The sequence below is a fragment of the Salvia hispanica genome, chromosome 6, assembly GCF_029641045.1.
Source record: "Salvia hispanica isolate PSC_SH4W2 chromosome 6, Shi_PSC_v1, whole genome shotgun sequence".
NCBI classification, from domain to species: domain Eukaryota; kingdom Viridiplantae; phylum Streptophyta; class Magnoliopsida; order Lamiales; family Lamiaceae; genus Salvia; species Salvia hispanica.
In genome coordinates this window covers 44,346,308-44,362,754 of record NC_142697.1, presented here as the reverse complement: position 1 = coordinate 44,362,754, position 16,447 = coordinate 44,346,308, and the positions used below count along the sequence as shown (strand labels likewise).

Here is a 16,447-nt window from a genome sequence, read left to right as displayed (position 1 = left end):
TACTCAATAAAAATCAGAAAGAAAACAGGGATACATACATTTAGACATAAGCCATTTCATAGATTCAATTGTTGAACATACAATCTTACACCCACACACCCTTCACGGCTCGATACCGATAAACATTAGTGGGAACAACCTAAAATGTTTAAATTACATGACAAAGAAAATGACAAACAGGACAAGCAATGAGCTAGCTCTTCTTCTAGCTCATTTTTTGCCACTTTTCTTCAGACCAGAACCGCCAAATGCCCCCTTTTGCTGGGCCTTTGCCTTGAGCTCCTTAAGAGCCTGGCAAGAACATAAAAATTGTGACTATTATCAGTGAGGATCGGAGACAGATTATCGGTCTTTTCCAAGATTAAATTGTATGGATAAGATAGTTTACCTTCTCTTCTTCTTTCTTCTTTTGAATATTAGCCTTGTCAGTCTGCAAAATCATGAGAAAGAAGGCATCATGTTCATTCCAATATCATTAGTTGACAATTGCTTTAGGGTATCTTGAAAACAAATGGTATTACAGCTCATAAACACCATTACATCTACAATTTGGAGTTTCATATGCATCTCTACATTAAGAACAAAAAAACAAGACAATGATGCCAGAATATTTGTTCCAAGATCAGTTCTTTCGTGACTATGAAGTTTAATCAATCTCAACAATTTACACCAAACACAAATATCTCAAAAATTCAATATAAAAATTCACATCAAACATCACACACACACAATAGAAAATAGAGTTGATCAATGATCACCACAAATCAAATTCCAAAATTTAATACAATTGCCTTGAGAAACAATACCTCGTCGTACTCTTTCTTTTCAGCCTTAGGGGCCTTCAAAGGCTTGGCTTTTCCTCCTGATGCAGGGCAACAAAAGCAAAAGGCATCATAAAAATCAGCAAAAACATCATTTTGTTCTTTAATAACAATACTGATAATAAAAAAGATTATGTATATGATCTCATATGCAAGATAATATTGTGTAATTGGATGAACAATTTACCTTGCTTGGTTGACATGATTGAATTGTATTGGTTAGGGTCTCGATGTGAAATTAAAGTGATCAATTTGATGCCCTAACCAAATTCCTCAGATTATATTTCAGTAATTGGTTGGTATTCGATTGAATTTATATAGGCCTCTAAATTAAGGTGGAATTACAGTTTCGTCCTCCAATGTTCCCATTATCGAATATTGAGTGCCATACAGATGGGAATATTATCTGCCCTCCTTTTTCAATACCTACTTATTCTCCTCCCTAGTTGTTGAGCATAGAATAGAAGATTTCACATATCTCCACCAATCAATTAAAAATTCAGGGAACAGAACTCGTGGGATGGAGGCAGTGCGGCGACCGCATTAGCAATGAACGTTGGACGAAGAAAGAAGTCAACATTCAGCGAACGGATTCATAAGATTGAAGCGGTGCAGAGGTCACAAATGAGGAATTAATGAACAATTTAGCCCTATTTATAGACTAAGGATCCTAGGGTTGGTTCGACCTAATCCCATACATCGGGAAAAAAACCAACAAAGAAAACCCGACGAAACTTATAATTACGCTCGACTCAACTATAAAATAAATAATAGTAATAACCCGACGGAGCTTATAATTACGCTCGAAGCTGCAATTGAAGTTTGCCTCGCTGCTTCTCGTTTTGCCGCCGGTGTCTTCTTCGGTCTCTTTGGCCAACTCAGAAAACCAAATTTGATAGAGCTTCACGGCCTTCACAGACTGCTAATAAGGTCAGTCGATCTCCGATCCCACCCAAATCCGTCATTGCTAAAGTTTGGTTGTATCATTTGTAATTTTTTGTAATGTTAGCATTTGCAACTTCAATATTTTACACACATAGTTATACAAGCACTCAAGTTCATATGGAAAATGTAGGATTGAATATTGCAACATGCTCTTTGTTAACCTTGTATTATATCAAGTAGAGTACTATGGAGTATATAAATTTCAATTTGACCTTTGATTTTCAATGTAACTTACTATCCTATCAATATTGATAATAATATCAATAAAATTAATTTAAAATGTGTACTAATTCTTAACAGAAAATAAAAGGTTAAAAATCCATAAATAAAGAAAAAATAATAATAAAGTGCTATTGGCGAATACACGTTTATGACAAAAATCGTTTAAATTGGTTAAACATCACCAAACGCCAACACTACTCTTAAAAAATGGTGAGACGGAGCGGAGTGCTGCTGAAGAGCGCCGCCGCCGGAATAAGCTCCAGACTGGCGGAGATTCTCGTCTGCCCTCTCACCAAGCAGCCCCTAAGGATGTGCGAGAAAACCAACTCACTCATAAGCGATTCAATCGGCGTGTCTTACCCGATCGTCGATGGGATTCCTCGCCTCGTTCCCTCCGACGGAATAATACTGCAGTCCGATCAAGATCTCAACTCCTCCGATCCACCGCAGACTAATTCGAGCTAAGCACTCCTTCGATTATCGATCTATTCATACATACGCTGTGAAAGGGGAATAGAATGATAGTAATTGCTTAAGTATGTTGATTCATAGCAGTTTCTCTCTTTACATTGCAAATGTTTGCATCGCCGCTTCTGTTTCAACAATTCGTGATGAGGAACGTTCACCCTAAAAATTGGGGATTTTTATGATTTATTTCTTCAATTTATTTATTTATTTTTTCTTCGAAGGGTTAGGCATTGCAAATCATATTTCTATGCGAGATTGACATCTAATATCACGAAACTTTTGGGTTAGGCATTGCAAATCATATTACTTTGGGAGATTGACATCTAATATCACGAAACTTTTGGGTTAGGCATTGCAAATCATATTACTTTGGGAGATTGACATCTAATATCACGAAACTTTTGGGTTAGGCATTGCAAATCATATTACTTTGGGAGATTGACATCTAATATCACGAAACTTTCAAAATGTTAGATTTTTCTCATGAACTTTAAAATTGATAAATAATATCATGAACTTTACCCCAGGTTTATTTTTTTCCCACGAATAAAAAAAACTCATGTTATTTTAATAGATTAAAGAACAATTTTGGAGGATGTGCTTCAAGAAAAACTATCTTCAAAGAATGGAAAAAATTGAAGCTCTCAAAATTGTTGTCGAAAAATTATGAAACAAAATCCGTATCATAATATTATTTGTGGGAATTTTTTCACTTGTGGGAAAAAACAAATTCGAGGTAAAGTTTGTGATATTATTTGCCAATTTTAAAGTTCGTGGAAAAAATTCAACTTTTTGAAAGTTTCGTGATATTAGATACCAATATCCCCATTACTTTTTGTGATTAATTAATAATTTTTCTTGAAGAAAATTGATTCTGGGTTTAACAAGGTTGGTCACAATTGGGCTAGCATGCTGGGCCGAATAATTGTTTAGTTTGGGCTTTGATGTTTACCTTCATAGTTCCCGAATTAATTTTTAATAAATAATTGAATAATTTTACACGCCCACTAATTATTTTTCTCTCTTCACAACCACTTAATTAAAATTAAAAATACTACTAGTAATAAATATACTGTTTTTATCCTATAACTTACCAAATTACAACTCACATGCTGGCGATAATCACTTGATCAATATTGAGTATTCACATTGTAACAGTGTATGTTTGTCAGTACAAATTTATTACACATGTAACATGTTTATAACTTAATAAGTGGAGTATATTATATAGACACAAATTTTAAAATCCAGACTAAATTTTAAAAGCTCAAAATTTAGTTACATGGCCACTTGGTCTACCACCGTACCATATTTTGTCTAGGCCTTTGATGGATGATGATTGCCAATACATATTAGTGTAAATAAAGTTAAAAATATCTTTCCCTTTTAAAAAAGAGGAAAAAATGAATAAAGGCTAAATTATCTTTCCCTTTAAAAAGGGAATAAAAATGATTGATCTCAAGAAATATCATCTCACCTAAATGATGGATGTCAAGAAATATTATTATTCCTTTTTACTCTCTCAATTACTCCTTCCGTCCCACAAAAATTGTCCCATTTTTTCATTTCCGTCCGTCCCACAAAGTTTGTCCCATTTTTTCATTTCCGTCCGTCCCACAAAATTTGTCCCATTTCACTTTTACCATTTTTGGTAGTGAACCTCATATTCCACCAACTCATTCCTACTCACATTTTATTATAAAACTAATACTTTAAAAAGTAAGATCCACATCCCACCAACTTTTTCAACCCACCTTTCATTACATTTCTTAAAACCCGTGCTGGATCAAAGTGGGACTATCTTTGTAGGACGGAGGGAGTATATTGTAATTGGCTAAACACACCATATGATGATGTATCCTGACCACTAAATTTTTAGTTATACGTCTCAATTGTGATTGGCTAGACATACCATATGATAATGTATCCCGACCACTAAATCTTTACTCAATACATTACATGCCAATTGGCAAAGGACATGTCCCATAATTTAACAAGAAAAGAAAAATTAACTACCAATGTCTTGACCCCTCAAGCAAGAAATTCCAAAATGAAGTTTGATGTTAAAGAAATGTATTTTCTTGCTTAGTAAGACAATGCAAAACCATATTCATGTCGTTTGTGTTTTCCCTCTCCTCTACTAAGCTTTCCAACGTCGATATATTCGAGGCCTTACGCCCAATGTTTTCTTGTTGTTCAATCGAAATTCAATGCAAAACCACTTGCTACTCATTCTCATTCAATTCCTTCACACACTTCCCATCAAAATATGTGTGCAAACTTCATTAACTCAAGCATTCCACTTTTCTCCATTATTTAACACTATATATATATAAATTTCTCAAGTTTTTTTTAGCTCATCTCATCAATATCAATGGTAAGTCTCTCATTGTACTTTTTTTGTGTGAAGAAAAAATGGGTTTTGAGAAAGTTGGATTTTTTGGTGTAGTTTTTGCAGCGTTTAACGGCGAGGCTGGCCGGATCGGTGGCGAAAACGGTGGGGTTCATGGTGGCTCAGCCAGCGGCGACGATGACGACGCTGCTTTATTACAGTGATCTTCTTCCGAGGAACCTCAACTTGGACCGGTTTGTTGAACATCAACTTCTTGTGCCTGAAAATTTTTTGTTTCATTTTCTCATTAATTTTTTGAGAACTTTCTGGTAGATTCCTTTTCTTGTAATTATTTTGTGTATATTGAAAATGGGACAAGAAGCAAACTCATTTTCTTGTAATTTATTTTCGAGTTTACTACTTTGAGGCTAATACTAATAGTAGTAAACAAGGTTTTGCTAATTTTTGAGGCTAATACTAATTACTTTTGTACTCTTATCAATTTTATAAAATTAATATTTCAACATAATCGTCTACTAATTGTAATATATTAATAATTATCTATCAATTGATCAACCAAAATAAGTGATTTATTATGTTTTCCAAATGAGAGGAATAAATATTTAATATTTTCTCATTTTTATTAACCAAATGTACCAAATGAGAATCATAATTTTCTCATAATCTTATTTCATGTTCATTGAAATTATAAATACAAGTACGTTTCTACTTTCATTATCGTTCATTGAGCATGCTTTTGTGTGCAAATCATAGTTTATGGTTCTAACAAAAATTTCTACCGAATATTTATAACCCAATCCACTTTGTTCCGAATTAAATTTTAGGTAAACTAACAATTTCAAAAAAACTGATTTAAAGTAAATCTATCATATTAGGAAAGCGTTCGGTTATGTTACCTGGTATGCACTATTATTACATAAAAAAAACACTGTAATAAATAATGTCTAAATTGGCAATCATTTTCCGCATACATTTGTTTGGAATTTACTAATAATATTTAATTTAGTAAGTGAAAACGTTTTATAAAACCAATAGGAAGAAACAAAGATGTCTCATTTCCACCTCAACTTCGATAGTTGTGGCTTCTGATTTGCACTTTTGCGTCTCTTCTATTTGTATGATATAGACGACTTTATTGGATGTCGATTTTCTAACAAAATAATGAAATGCAATAATTTAATTTCTTAATATTTGGACTAACATAATCAGATAAATTAACCTTTGCAGACACAGTATGAGATACTTCTCCCGTCAATCATTTAAACAACTCTTTTAACTCAACACAAGTTTTAAGAAATTGTTTGATTTTCTGAAGAAAAGTAGCGAGAAAGTGAGAGGAATGTGAGACCCATTATTTAAAGTACTACTAATTATTAGTTTCATATTGGATCGTGAATGTAAAAAGGTTAGTAGAATGTGAGGTCTATATACTAAAAATAGAATAAAGTAAACGGTTATATAAATTATGGACAATTCAAAATGAAAAAAATGATTCTTTAAATGATGGACAGAGTATAATTCTCCATCTACTTTTGCAATGATTACGTACGAACATCTAACATACTCCATATATGTTATAAAATCATGAAAGTAAATGTAGCTATTAATGTAGCTATTAGGTGAAGAAGAAGCGTGTAACTAAGTAAGTGTGTTTATTCATATCTTACAAATATAAAAATGTGTTCAATTATATACTCCATATATGTTATAAAATCATGAAAGTAAATGTATCATTAGAGGTATAACAATATAGTCCAAATAGGATTATAAATGATCCGAGCTACTCATGAACCACACAAATTATGCTAAGTGACACTTTTAAAGGCTACTATATTGGATTTGACTAAATAAAATTTAACTATAGAATTTTAAAATAAAAATTTATATGTATTACAAGTATTTTCATTTTTTCTATATATTTATATATAGGTTTGTGTTAAAATGACAACACCTCTTAAAGTGACACTGTGACACCATATACGCATCAATATTATAAATGCTACACAGCAATATTATAAACGCTGCACATCAATCTATAGATTCCTGTATAGTGTGTCGGATATTGTTGGCCAAGAAAATTTGTTGTATTGTGTATACCATATTGCTAGCCGTCTTTTTTAGGTTTTTTTTTTTTGCCACATGACAGCTTATTATTCGTCCACGTGTACAAATGATTGGCTAGGAATTATGGTGTGTTGTTATTTTAAGAGGTGATGACACCCTAACACTCCACTATATATATGGATAGATTATTATAGATTTTACTGTATAAATTTATTAAATGGGTCACAACATATGACAGACTGAAATCCCACTTTCAAAGGCTTAAGAATTTCCTTGTCATACTTTTTGTGTGTGGTGTGGATTCATTTTATGCCTATCTCTACTATGAAACGAAATATAATCAATCTAATTAATCAATTAATTAAGAAATATTAAGATCACACTATTGATATGTTAATTAGCTATCAAGGAGTATATCTTTTGTCAATCAGTATTATATTATTTATATATTTATTTAATTGTGTGTAGTATTTTTTATAATGATTGTGTGTCTATAGAATTATATATATGCCGTATCCGTTAATTCAGTAAAATAAAAAAGAGATTTTTTCATATAGTATTTCACTTTAGGACCCAATAAATCTTATCTATAAGGATAAAAATAAGATACAAAGATATTCGTTTACGTCCTCTTATCTCAAATCAAAGAGAAAGAGAACTAGGGGATATTGGAAATATTTGCCCACCAACTAAAGAATTTAAACCTCAATTCCACAATCTTGATATTTCATTTGCGTCTCCTTCCCAAATTTAATACTATTTGAATATTAATTAGTAGTATTAAATAATCAAAGTATTGTAATTTAACCTCACCTAACCCTGAAACGATCAATCTTAGTAATGGTTTATTACCTAAGAATTGAAAATAAAACAGTAAACATTTAAATATAGGAGTACTGCAAAATCAAAAAGACGAGGCCACTAACAGAGTTTTAAAATGTTTTAACCTTATCATATAAATTATACTCCAACTATTTTAATTGGGTGTGAATATTTGATCAATCCTAGTAAAAATCACCCATTTAAAAGTCAAAATTGGTAGAGAAATATTAGAATAAAATATCCAACATTCATACTTGCTACTGTCACTTAAATACATTTATTGCCTTTCAAACTTTGACTATTCAAACTACATGGGGTGACTCAATTTCTAAATATATTGATCAAGAACAGAGGAGGAAGAAAAATGAGGCCTTGTCCCGACTTGATAATGAAACGAATGTTATACTAAAAGATATAAAATATTTTCTATGATCACAATGTTCAAAAGTATAATACTGCCGGTTTTGACTTAGTTAACGTTTGATAGTAGAAGATATTATGTCAGCATTATGTTATTAATTTTAAAGATATTATGCCATCCAACATTATGTTAATTATTTTGCTCAACAATAAAAATTATTTAAGGTACGTAATTAGACGGTCTAATCCACGAAATTATTTAAGCTACCAAAGTCCAAACATCAAATTGTTATAATCAATCTACCAAATAATAATATAATAGTATAAAACTAATTTTATTGTGACTTTTATCACGATTTTTATCTTAGGTTTATTCTAGCATACACGCGGTTAATATTGTAACATAAAATTAAACTGTACCCCGTAGTTTAAATTTGGTAGAGGTTATGATGGGACAAAGACTAGTGAATTTAATATTTTAAAATTAGTTTATAATCTTTGACATAACCTGCCATTTGGCCAGCATAAATCATGTTATCATACAGTTCAAGACAAATTTGGTAGTCAAATTCAATGACTTCCTTACGTATATGCCTCTGCCTCTTTCAACGTTATTTTTCATAAATTGGAGGAGTTTTTGGGAGGACTACATATGGGAGGATTGTGAGAATGTGAGGCTTTTGTTAACACTGTAATGATGAGGCAGGAAGAATTTTTGGGAGGGTTACGAGAGAGTTCTCGTGTCAATAATTATATTAATCATTGATAAATTTAAAGAAAGGTTGATTAGAGTTGCACAATATTAAATACATGATAATAAGGGGCAGTTCGATTTGCAAGATTGTATCTAGGATTAAATTTATAATATATTTGGTCTAAGAGATTCAATTCCACAACTCAATCCTAAATGAATAATAATGAGATAATTAGTCATAGCTAACAATGAATCTCCTATGACTAAAATAATCTCAAAACTTAATCCTAAATTATATCTAGGTACTCTCTCCATTCCACAAAAGATGTCACACTTTCCTTTTTAGTTTGTCCCACAAAAAATGTCATATTTCTATTTTTGGAAAAAGTTCTCTCTCACATTAATATAAAAATTATATTTTCTTTCTCCATCTAACACAAAAAAAAAGCCTCTTAAAATCTCGTGCCCTCTCACAAGTGTGACATCTTTTATGAGACGGAGGAAGTACTATTTTATATTTGAAATCGACTACTAAGAGTAGTATAAACTTGTAATAGAGTGATTATACTAATCATTGAAAAATTTAAAAAAGGTTGATTGGATTTGCACAATATTGACAACGTGATGTAAAATCGTAAATGTTTGATGATTGGTTGTAGCAACGGTCGGTGCCAAATCGATCAAGACAAACTATCGCCGATATATATCTTCTTGCAAATTGATCCATTGTCACATATCTCTACACTTTATAGTATATTTTTTTTTCTCCTAAAAAAAAGGAGAAATTTAAAAAGCAGAGCCACCAAATGGCAGAAGACCAAACCACCACCACCACCACCACCACCGCCGCTGCCATGAAACGAGTGTATCTAATCATCAACTGCATCATCCTCGCCGTGGGCAACTGCGGCGGCCCCCTCATCATGCGCCTCTACTTCGTCCGCGGCGGCAAGCGCATCTGGTTCTCCAGCTGGCTCGAGACCGGCGGCTGGCCCGTCATCCTCCTCCCCCTCCTCGTGTCCTACACGCGCCGCCGCAGATCCGGCGATCAAACCCTCTTCCTGATGCGGCCGCGCGTGTTCGTGGCGGCGGCGGCGATCGGCGCGGCGACGGGGCTGGACGACTACATGTACGCGTACGGCGTGGCGCGGCTCCCCGTGTCGACGTCGGCGCTGATCATCGCCACGCAGCTGGCGTTCACGGCGGCGTTCGCGTTCGTGCTGGTGAGGCAGCGCTTCACGGCCTTCTCCGTGAACGCCGTGGTGCTGCTCACGCTCGGGGCGGTGGTGCTCGGGCTCCACACGGACGGGGACCGCCCCGAGGGGGAGTCGAATCGGGAGTATCTGCTGGGGTTTTTCCTGACGCTGATCGCGGCGGCGCTGTACGGGCTGATTCTGCCTCTGGTTGAGCTGATGTACAAGCGGGCGAAGCAGGCGGTGACGTACACCCTTGTGATGGAGATTCAGTTAGTTATGTGTTTCTTTGCCACCGTGTTCTGTACCGTTGGAATGGTCGTCAACAATGATTTCCAGGTACGCCCCCACTCTTGTTTCTGTCGAGATGTATTAAGATGATAACCCTCTTTACCGTAACACCATATCACCATTTTAGGCCATTGGATCTGAAAATCGTGTGCTTGTCATGCTGCCACGTGTAAAAACACGGAGGGGTAAAATAGGAAATTTCTAATTTTACGTTACCAGATTGCAGTGCAGTCTTACTACCACAACAATATTGCAGTTTACCACGACTGCAGTATCTAATACAGTACACTGCAAACCCGTGTTGTTCCACAAAACTTAATCCTAGGCGTCCATAAACGAGATCTAACGGACTATATTGGTGGTATGATGTTATTCTATCTATAGTGGCAGCCCTAGTGCACCACTGTGGAGATATTTCTTTTCAGCACATGATTTAAGAAAAAATTGTGTTAATATAAAAAATGATAAAGATGAAGAGATGGAGAAAGAATAAAGTAAGAGAAAGTAAAGTAAACGAAACAAAATGTGTGTTGACATTTTCATGGTCATGAAAAAACAAGTTGCACTAGTAATTATTCTTGAATGATACTAGCAACTAAAATGTCTAACTTAGGGTGCCTAACTGCATCTACTCCTATATATATTACTTAAATTAATAGTAGTACTATTAATTAAAAGGATGATGAATAATTATGTTGCAATTAAATAATTTAAAATGAAGGCTTATGCACCACAAAATATCAAACACATGTTCTATGTGTGGGTGGTACTGTGCATTAAGTGTTGTAGGGTATATACTCCAATTGATGATCAATTGATGATTGCCTTGAATCTTGAATAATAATAATGGGACAAAGTTAGTTGTATGTTTTACTTTCAAATGAAATGAAACTCCATATGAGACCGGAAAAAATCTATGAATCTACTTTACTGGAGTATTTTGCATGGTTTTAAATTTCAATTATTTTCAGGTTATGTTCTTAACTTTTAATTTTTTTTATAGCTAGAACTTTAATTCCTTTTACGTTTATAGAAATTGTATGATACATGAACGGCTAAATTAAAAAATAAAAGTTTAACTTATTTTATTTATCATCTCAATCACACTTTTGGTGCAATAATATTTTAATGGGTATATGACGATCTTGTCCAAAATTGAGGCTATACTAAAAAATAAATCAAAGCTGAAGATATGATTTGAATTATTTATATAATTCAAACCAAAAGTAAGACTATAACTGAACTTTGAAAGTCCATACTACATAAAGTGAAAATGTTGAAAGTGCATACACTATACTAACCTAAGATAAAATATAGTAGTAGTACTAATCTTGACATGAATAGGACCACCAACCACGTGCATACTGTAATAAGTGGAGAATATACTATTATAAAGATATGATTTGCACCTTTTTAGCCAGGTTAAGGATACATTTGGCCATATTATTAAAAGTTAATGACAAATTTGCTCATTGAAGATGATGCTAGTTTAAAGTATTATAACACACCTAGAAGTTGGTGCCTTGTACTGTAGTAATAATATCATAATGGAAGGGAATGGGGAAAGTGTGTCTTTTTGAGAATCCTACAATTTGCGCCATGACATAGTATGTTTTATATCATGTTCGAATTTGGTAGCTAAAATTGGAGTCTTGAATTTATGAACTACTTGCAAAAAAATCATTAGCTACTATACTAATATCTTCAGGTCTCAAATAAAATGATATTCTAATTACAATCATTATAGCTCCTCATTTAATTAGTGGCGGGAACTTTGAACGGTGACCTAAACGTGTTATGACACTGTTATCAACTAATTAAGTTGTGTTTCATCGAGAATTGTTTACGTGTATTGAAAATGTGGAGTAAAAAGAGATGAAGTTAAATATCTTGATTGATCTCCCTTTAATGCATTGTGTTTTGATTGGTAGGCAATCTCAAGAGAAGCGAAAGAATTTGAACTTGGAGAGACAAGATACTACGTTGTTGTAGTTTGCAGTGCCATAATTTGGCAATGCTTTTTCTTGGGTGCAATCGGAGTCATCTATTACTCATCATCCCTTTTATCAGGCATTGTCATCACTGTTTTGCTTCCCATCACTGAAATATTAGCTGTTATTTTCTATCATGAGAAATTTCAAGCTGAAAAGGGTATCTCTCTCTTCCTCTCTATTTGGGGTTTTATCTCCTATTTCTATGGTGATATCAAACACAACAAGGACACCAATACGAACACGAACAAAAACGACGTCGGCAATGTTAATAACAATGGGCTGACTGCAGAAACACAATTGGCGGATCAAACTTCTATACCTTGATCGACCACTTCTTTTTCTTGATTACAATAATATATATATTCATGTATGGGTCTGCACTCTTTTTTCTATGTTGCTTTTTTTTTTTTCTTTCTTGTAATATACAGATTATTAACTGGGCCTTTAAGGTCAAATATTGTAGATCTCTCACAATTGGAAAATTAAATAGTGTTTGATTATATAATGTGCGAGTGTGACCACACTCCATCCATCATCAATTATTGAGCAGATCATGCTCTGATATTTCGTTGTGTTCCATTGGTGTACATAGAGGTCCCCAAACCGAACCGGCCCGGCTGAATCGGCCCGGAACCGTCACCGGCGGTTCGGATCCGAACCACGGTGACGGTTCGGAACTGGGACAAGGTTCGATGGTTCCGATGGGCCGGTTCAGGTCTTCAAAACATGACGAACCGGAACCGGCGGTTTGCCGGTTCCGGTAGGGTATAGGGTAGGGCCTAGGGTTGCAGGAACCGGTCAAAAACTGGGACGAAAACCGGCGGTTTTCGCCGGAAATCGCCGGTTCGGGCAGCTTTTTCAGGTGGCAGGCGGCGCAGGCGTAGGGGTGCAGGCCTACCCTGCAGAAAACGGTAACAAAACCGGCGGTTCCGGCGGTAAATGAAGAAATTTGAAAAAAAAAAATCAAAATAGTGAACCGGCGGTCCAAAACCGGAACCGCCTGAAATCGGCTGGAAACCGCCGGTCTTGAACCGTGCGTTGAACCGGGTTGTCCGGTTCAAGAACCGGAACCGCCGGAAGCTATGGCGGGCCGGTTCAGGTTCGTAAATTTTCCGAACCTAAACCGGTGGTTCTTGAACCGTGGTGACCTCTAGGTGTACATACATTGGTGCCGAATTTCAAAATAGTTAGTCAATATGATGATTAAAAATAATAAAAATGAAATAATTGTATACTAATATTGTAGTTGAATGGATAGACTAATTGTATACTAATATTGTGGTTGTTTAGACTTTAAACAGCTGCTAAATACGGCCTAATGGGATTAAGCCATCGGCGAAAGCGACTTCGGACATATCTTCGATTTTGTTAGATCATTACTGATTTTGAATCAAGAAGTTAAGAGAAACACAAATCCATCAAATGGAAGAAGACAAAACCGCCACCGCCATGAAAAGGGTCTATCTGATAATCAACTGCATCATCCTCTCCGTCGGCAGCTGCGGCGGCCCTCTCCTAATGCGCCTCTACTTCCTCCGCGGCGGCAAGCGCATCTGGTTCTCCAGCTGGCTCCAGACCGGCGGCTGGCCCGTCACCCTCATCCCCCTCCTCGTGTCCTACACGCGCCGCCGCAGAGCCGGCGACCGCGCCCTCGTCGTGATGCGGCTGCGCGTGTTCCTCGCGGCGGCGGCGCTCGGGGCGACGACGGGGCTGGACGACTACATGTACGCGCACGGCGTGGCGAGGCTGCCCGTGTCGACGTCGTCGCTGATCCTCGCCACGCAGCTGGCGTTCACGGCGGCGTTCGCGTTCGTGCTGGTGAGGCAGCGCTTCACGGCCTTCTCCGTGAACGCCGTGGTGCTGCTCACGCTGGGGGCGGTGGTGCTGGGGCTCCACACGGACGGGGACCGGCCGGAGGGGGAGTCGAAGAGGGAGTATCTGATTGGGTTTTTTCTGACGCTGATTGCGGCGGCGCTGTTCGGACTGATTCTGCCGGCGATTGAGCTGATTTACAAGCGGGCGATGCAGCCGCTGACGTTTACCCTCGCGTTGGAGATTCAGTTGGTTTTGTGTTTCTTTGCCACCGCGTTTTGTACCATTGGAATGATCGTCAACAACGATTTCCAGGTAAGTTTGCAATGCTGTATTTGTCTCGTCGAAAAACGATATCCCATCCGTTCCCTATTAAATGACATATTTGATCGGCATGCATTTTAAGAAATTGTTGGAATAAGTGAGCGGGACGAGTGATCCATTTTCTAGTAATAAAAGTGAAATTAGATATTTATTAGGGCCGTCCAAATAAGGAAATATGAGACATTTAATAGGACCGGGGGAATATTGTTCAGATATTGACAAATACAAAGACCTACTCATGCTCGAGCGAAAAGTGCCGTCGTGAGTTGTTGCCAATCGAAACTAAATACTCCCTCGTTAGTGTAAAAAGAAAATTGATCACTAATTGGTTTTAGGATAGAACCGCGTGAATTTCAATTATGAAGAGTACGGACAATTATGTTTTGATAATTGATAAATGGTGGTTTTGTGTTTCGGTTGGTAGGCAATCCCAAGAGAAGTGAAAGAATACGAACTGGGGGAGACAAGATTACGTTGTTGTGTTATGCAGCGCAATAGTTTTGCAATGTGCTTTCTTGGGTGCAATAGGAGTCATCTATTACTCGTCCTCACTTTTATCAGGCATCGTCATCTCAATTATGCTTCCCGTCACTGAATTATTGGCTGTCATTTTCTTTCACGAGAGATTCCAAGCTGAAAAGGGTATCTCTCTCTTTCTCTCGATTTGGGGTTTTATCTCCTATTTCTACGGTGATTTCAAACACAATAAAGACACGAACACAAACAAAGACGACGTCGGCACCGTAGATAAAAATGGGTTGATTGCAGAAACAGAAATGGCGGATCAAACTTCTATACCTTGATCAATGTTTTTCTTAATCATTATACAATATTATGTATGTATTCTCTCCGTCCCAGATTAGAAGTTAGATATAGTTATGGCTCGGGTTTTAAGAAAGAGTTGAAGTGTGTTATAAATAAAGAGAGATGGTTGAGTGTGTAATAAATGAAGTGAGTTGGTTGAAGGTGAGTCCCTTTTGACTTTTTGGATTTAAAAGATGTTTATTGGTTTATATCTAGATAATGACATTTTGATATAATTTTGATAAACAATGAGGTAAAATTGTATGACCAAATATGGAAAATTCTAAATGTGACTCTTAAACTGGGACGAATTTTTATGGCAAAAAGTTACTCTTAATCTGGGACGGATGGAGTATATGAGTTTGCCTCCCCATTTTTTGTTACGATTTTTTTTTCTCTTTTCTTGTATTCCTACATGCTATAGTACGGCTATATATTACTCCCTTTGTCCGCAAAATATTGTCCAAGTTTGACTCGACACGGATTATAAGAAATGTGTAGAAAAATGAACTGAAAAGGTTAGTGGAATGAAGGTCTCATATTTATATAGAATGTGAGTGTAAAAGTTAGTGGAAAGTGAGAACCATTTACTAGAATTTTTTTTTTTTTTTTTTAAAGCAAAGTGGACAACTTTCACGGACGGTCCAAAATTATAAAACTGGACAATATTTTACGGACAGAGGGGCTATTAACTTGGCCTTTCAAGGTCATAAACATCAATTGCTTTTCACTTTTTTTGGAATGCAGAGAATTTCTCACGACCCGAAAATAGTCCTTGGTTGGGACCAAGATTTGGACATTTCAAGCACACTCCATCATCAATTGTTGGCCTAATACTGCTCTGGGGTCATGGATTTGGGCCTTGTACTTCTACTTGAGCTTCGGTAGATTGCGTATTTCGGGATGAATTCAGATTTGGGCCTAACATTTGGTGCACATTTGTTTCCATAAATGAATTAATTAAAAACGTTAACAGTAAAAATGAACTGAAATTGTGAACGGATCGAAATAGAAAAACATGAATCTTATTCGCAAAAATAGTAAATTACACATTATTGTCGTAATAGTCCTTGATAAATGATTGATAGTTTAGACTAAACGGCTGCTAAATGGCTGCTAAATGGGCTAATGGGATTAAGCCATCTCAAGAAGTGACTTTGGACATACGTATGAATCTAGTCCAGTCTCACAGATCACTCAAAATCAGTTACCATTATTCAATTTGAATAAAGAATACTTCCACCGTCCCAGATAATTCGATCCATTATTCTATTTTGGAC

At 36.0% G+C, this 16,447-nt stretch overlaps 2 protein-coding genes, 2 long non-coding RNA genes and 1 pseudogene across 5 annotated transcripts; 4 read left to right on the top strand and 1 right to left on the bottom strand.

The window, feature by feature from the left end:
* Positions 1–39: 39 nt before the first annotated feature.
* LOC125207763 (uncharacterized) lies at positions 40–1,154 on the bottom strand. The gene is made up of 4 exons (XR_007174017.2): positions 1,009–1,154; positions 807–862; positions 389–430; positions 40–291 (listed from the first exon to the last, which is right to left on the bottom strand). It is a non-coding gene; the product is annotated as an uncharacterized LOC125207763 (long non-coding RNA).
* Positions 1,155–2,177: 1,023 nt separating this feature from the next.
* LOC125208161 (Trm112p-like protein) lies at positions 2,178–2,651 on the top strand. The gene has a single exon (XM_048107737.2). The coding sequence runs from the start codon at positions 2,196–2,198 to the stop codon at positions 2,451–2,453; it is 258 nt and encodes an 85-aa protein (XP_047963694.1). The 5' UTR covers positions 2,178–2,195; the 3' UTR covers positions 2,454–2,651.
* A 1,943-nt stretch (positions 2,652–4,594) lies between these two features.
* LOC148923870 (uncharacterized) lies at positions 4,595–5,189 on the top strand. Its single transcript, XR_016132394.1, has 2 exons — positions 4,595–4,833; positions 4,906–5,189. It is a non-coding gene; the product is annotated as an uncharacterized LOC148923870 (long non-coding RNA).
* A 4,245-nt stretch (positions 5,190–9,434) lies between these two features.
* Positions 9,435–12,732, top strand: LOC125207712 (purine permease 3-like). The gene is made up of 2 exons (XM_048107176.2): positions 9,435–10,281; positions 12,165–12,732. The coding sequence occupies exons 1-2, from the start codon at positions 9,556–9,558 to the stop codon at positions 12,549–12,551; spliced, it is 1,113 nt and encodes a 370-aa protein (XP_047963133.1). The 5' UTR covers positions 9,435–9,555; the 3' UTR covers positions 12,552–12,732.
* An 812-nt stretch (positions 12,733–13,544) lies between these two features.
* On the top strand, positions 13,545–15,333 carry LOC125204376 (purine permease 3-like; annotated as a pseudogene). The gene is made up of 2 exons (XR_016132529.1): positions 13,545–14,354; positions 14,788–15,333. The product of XR_016132529.1 is annotated as a purine permease 3-like (transcript).
* The last annotated feature ends 1,114 nt before the right edge of the window (positions 15,334–16,447 follow it).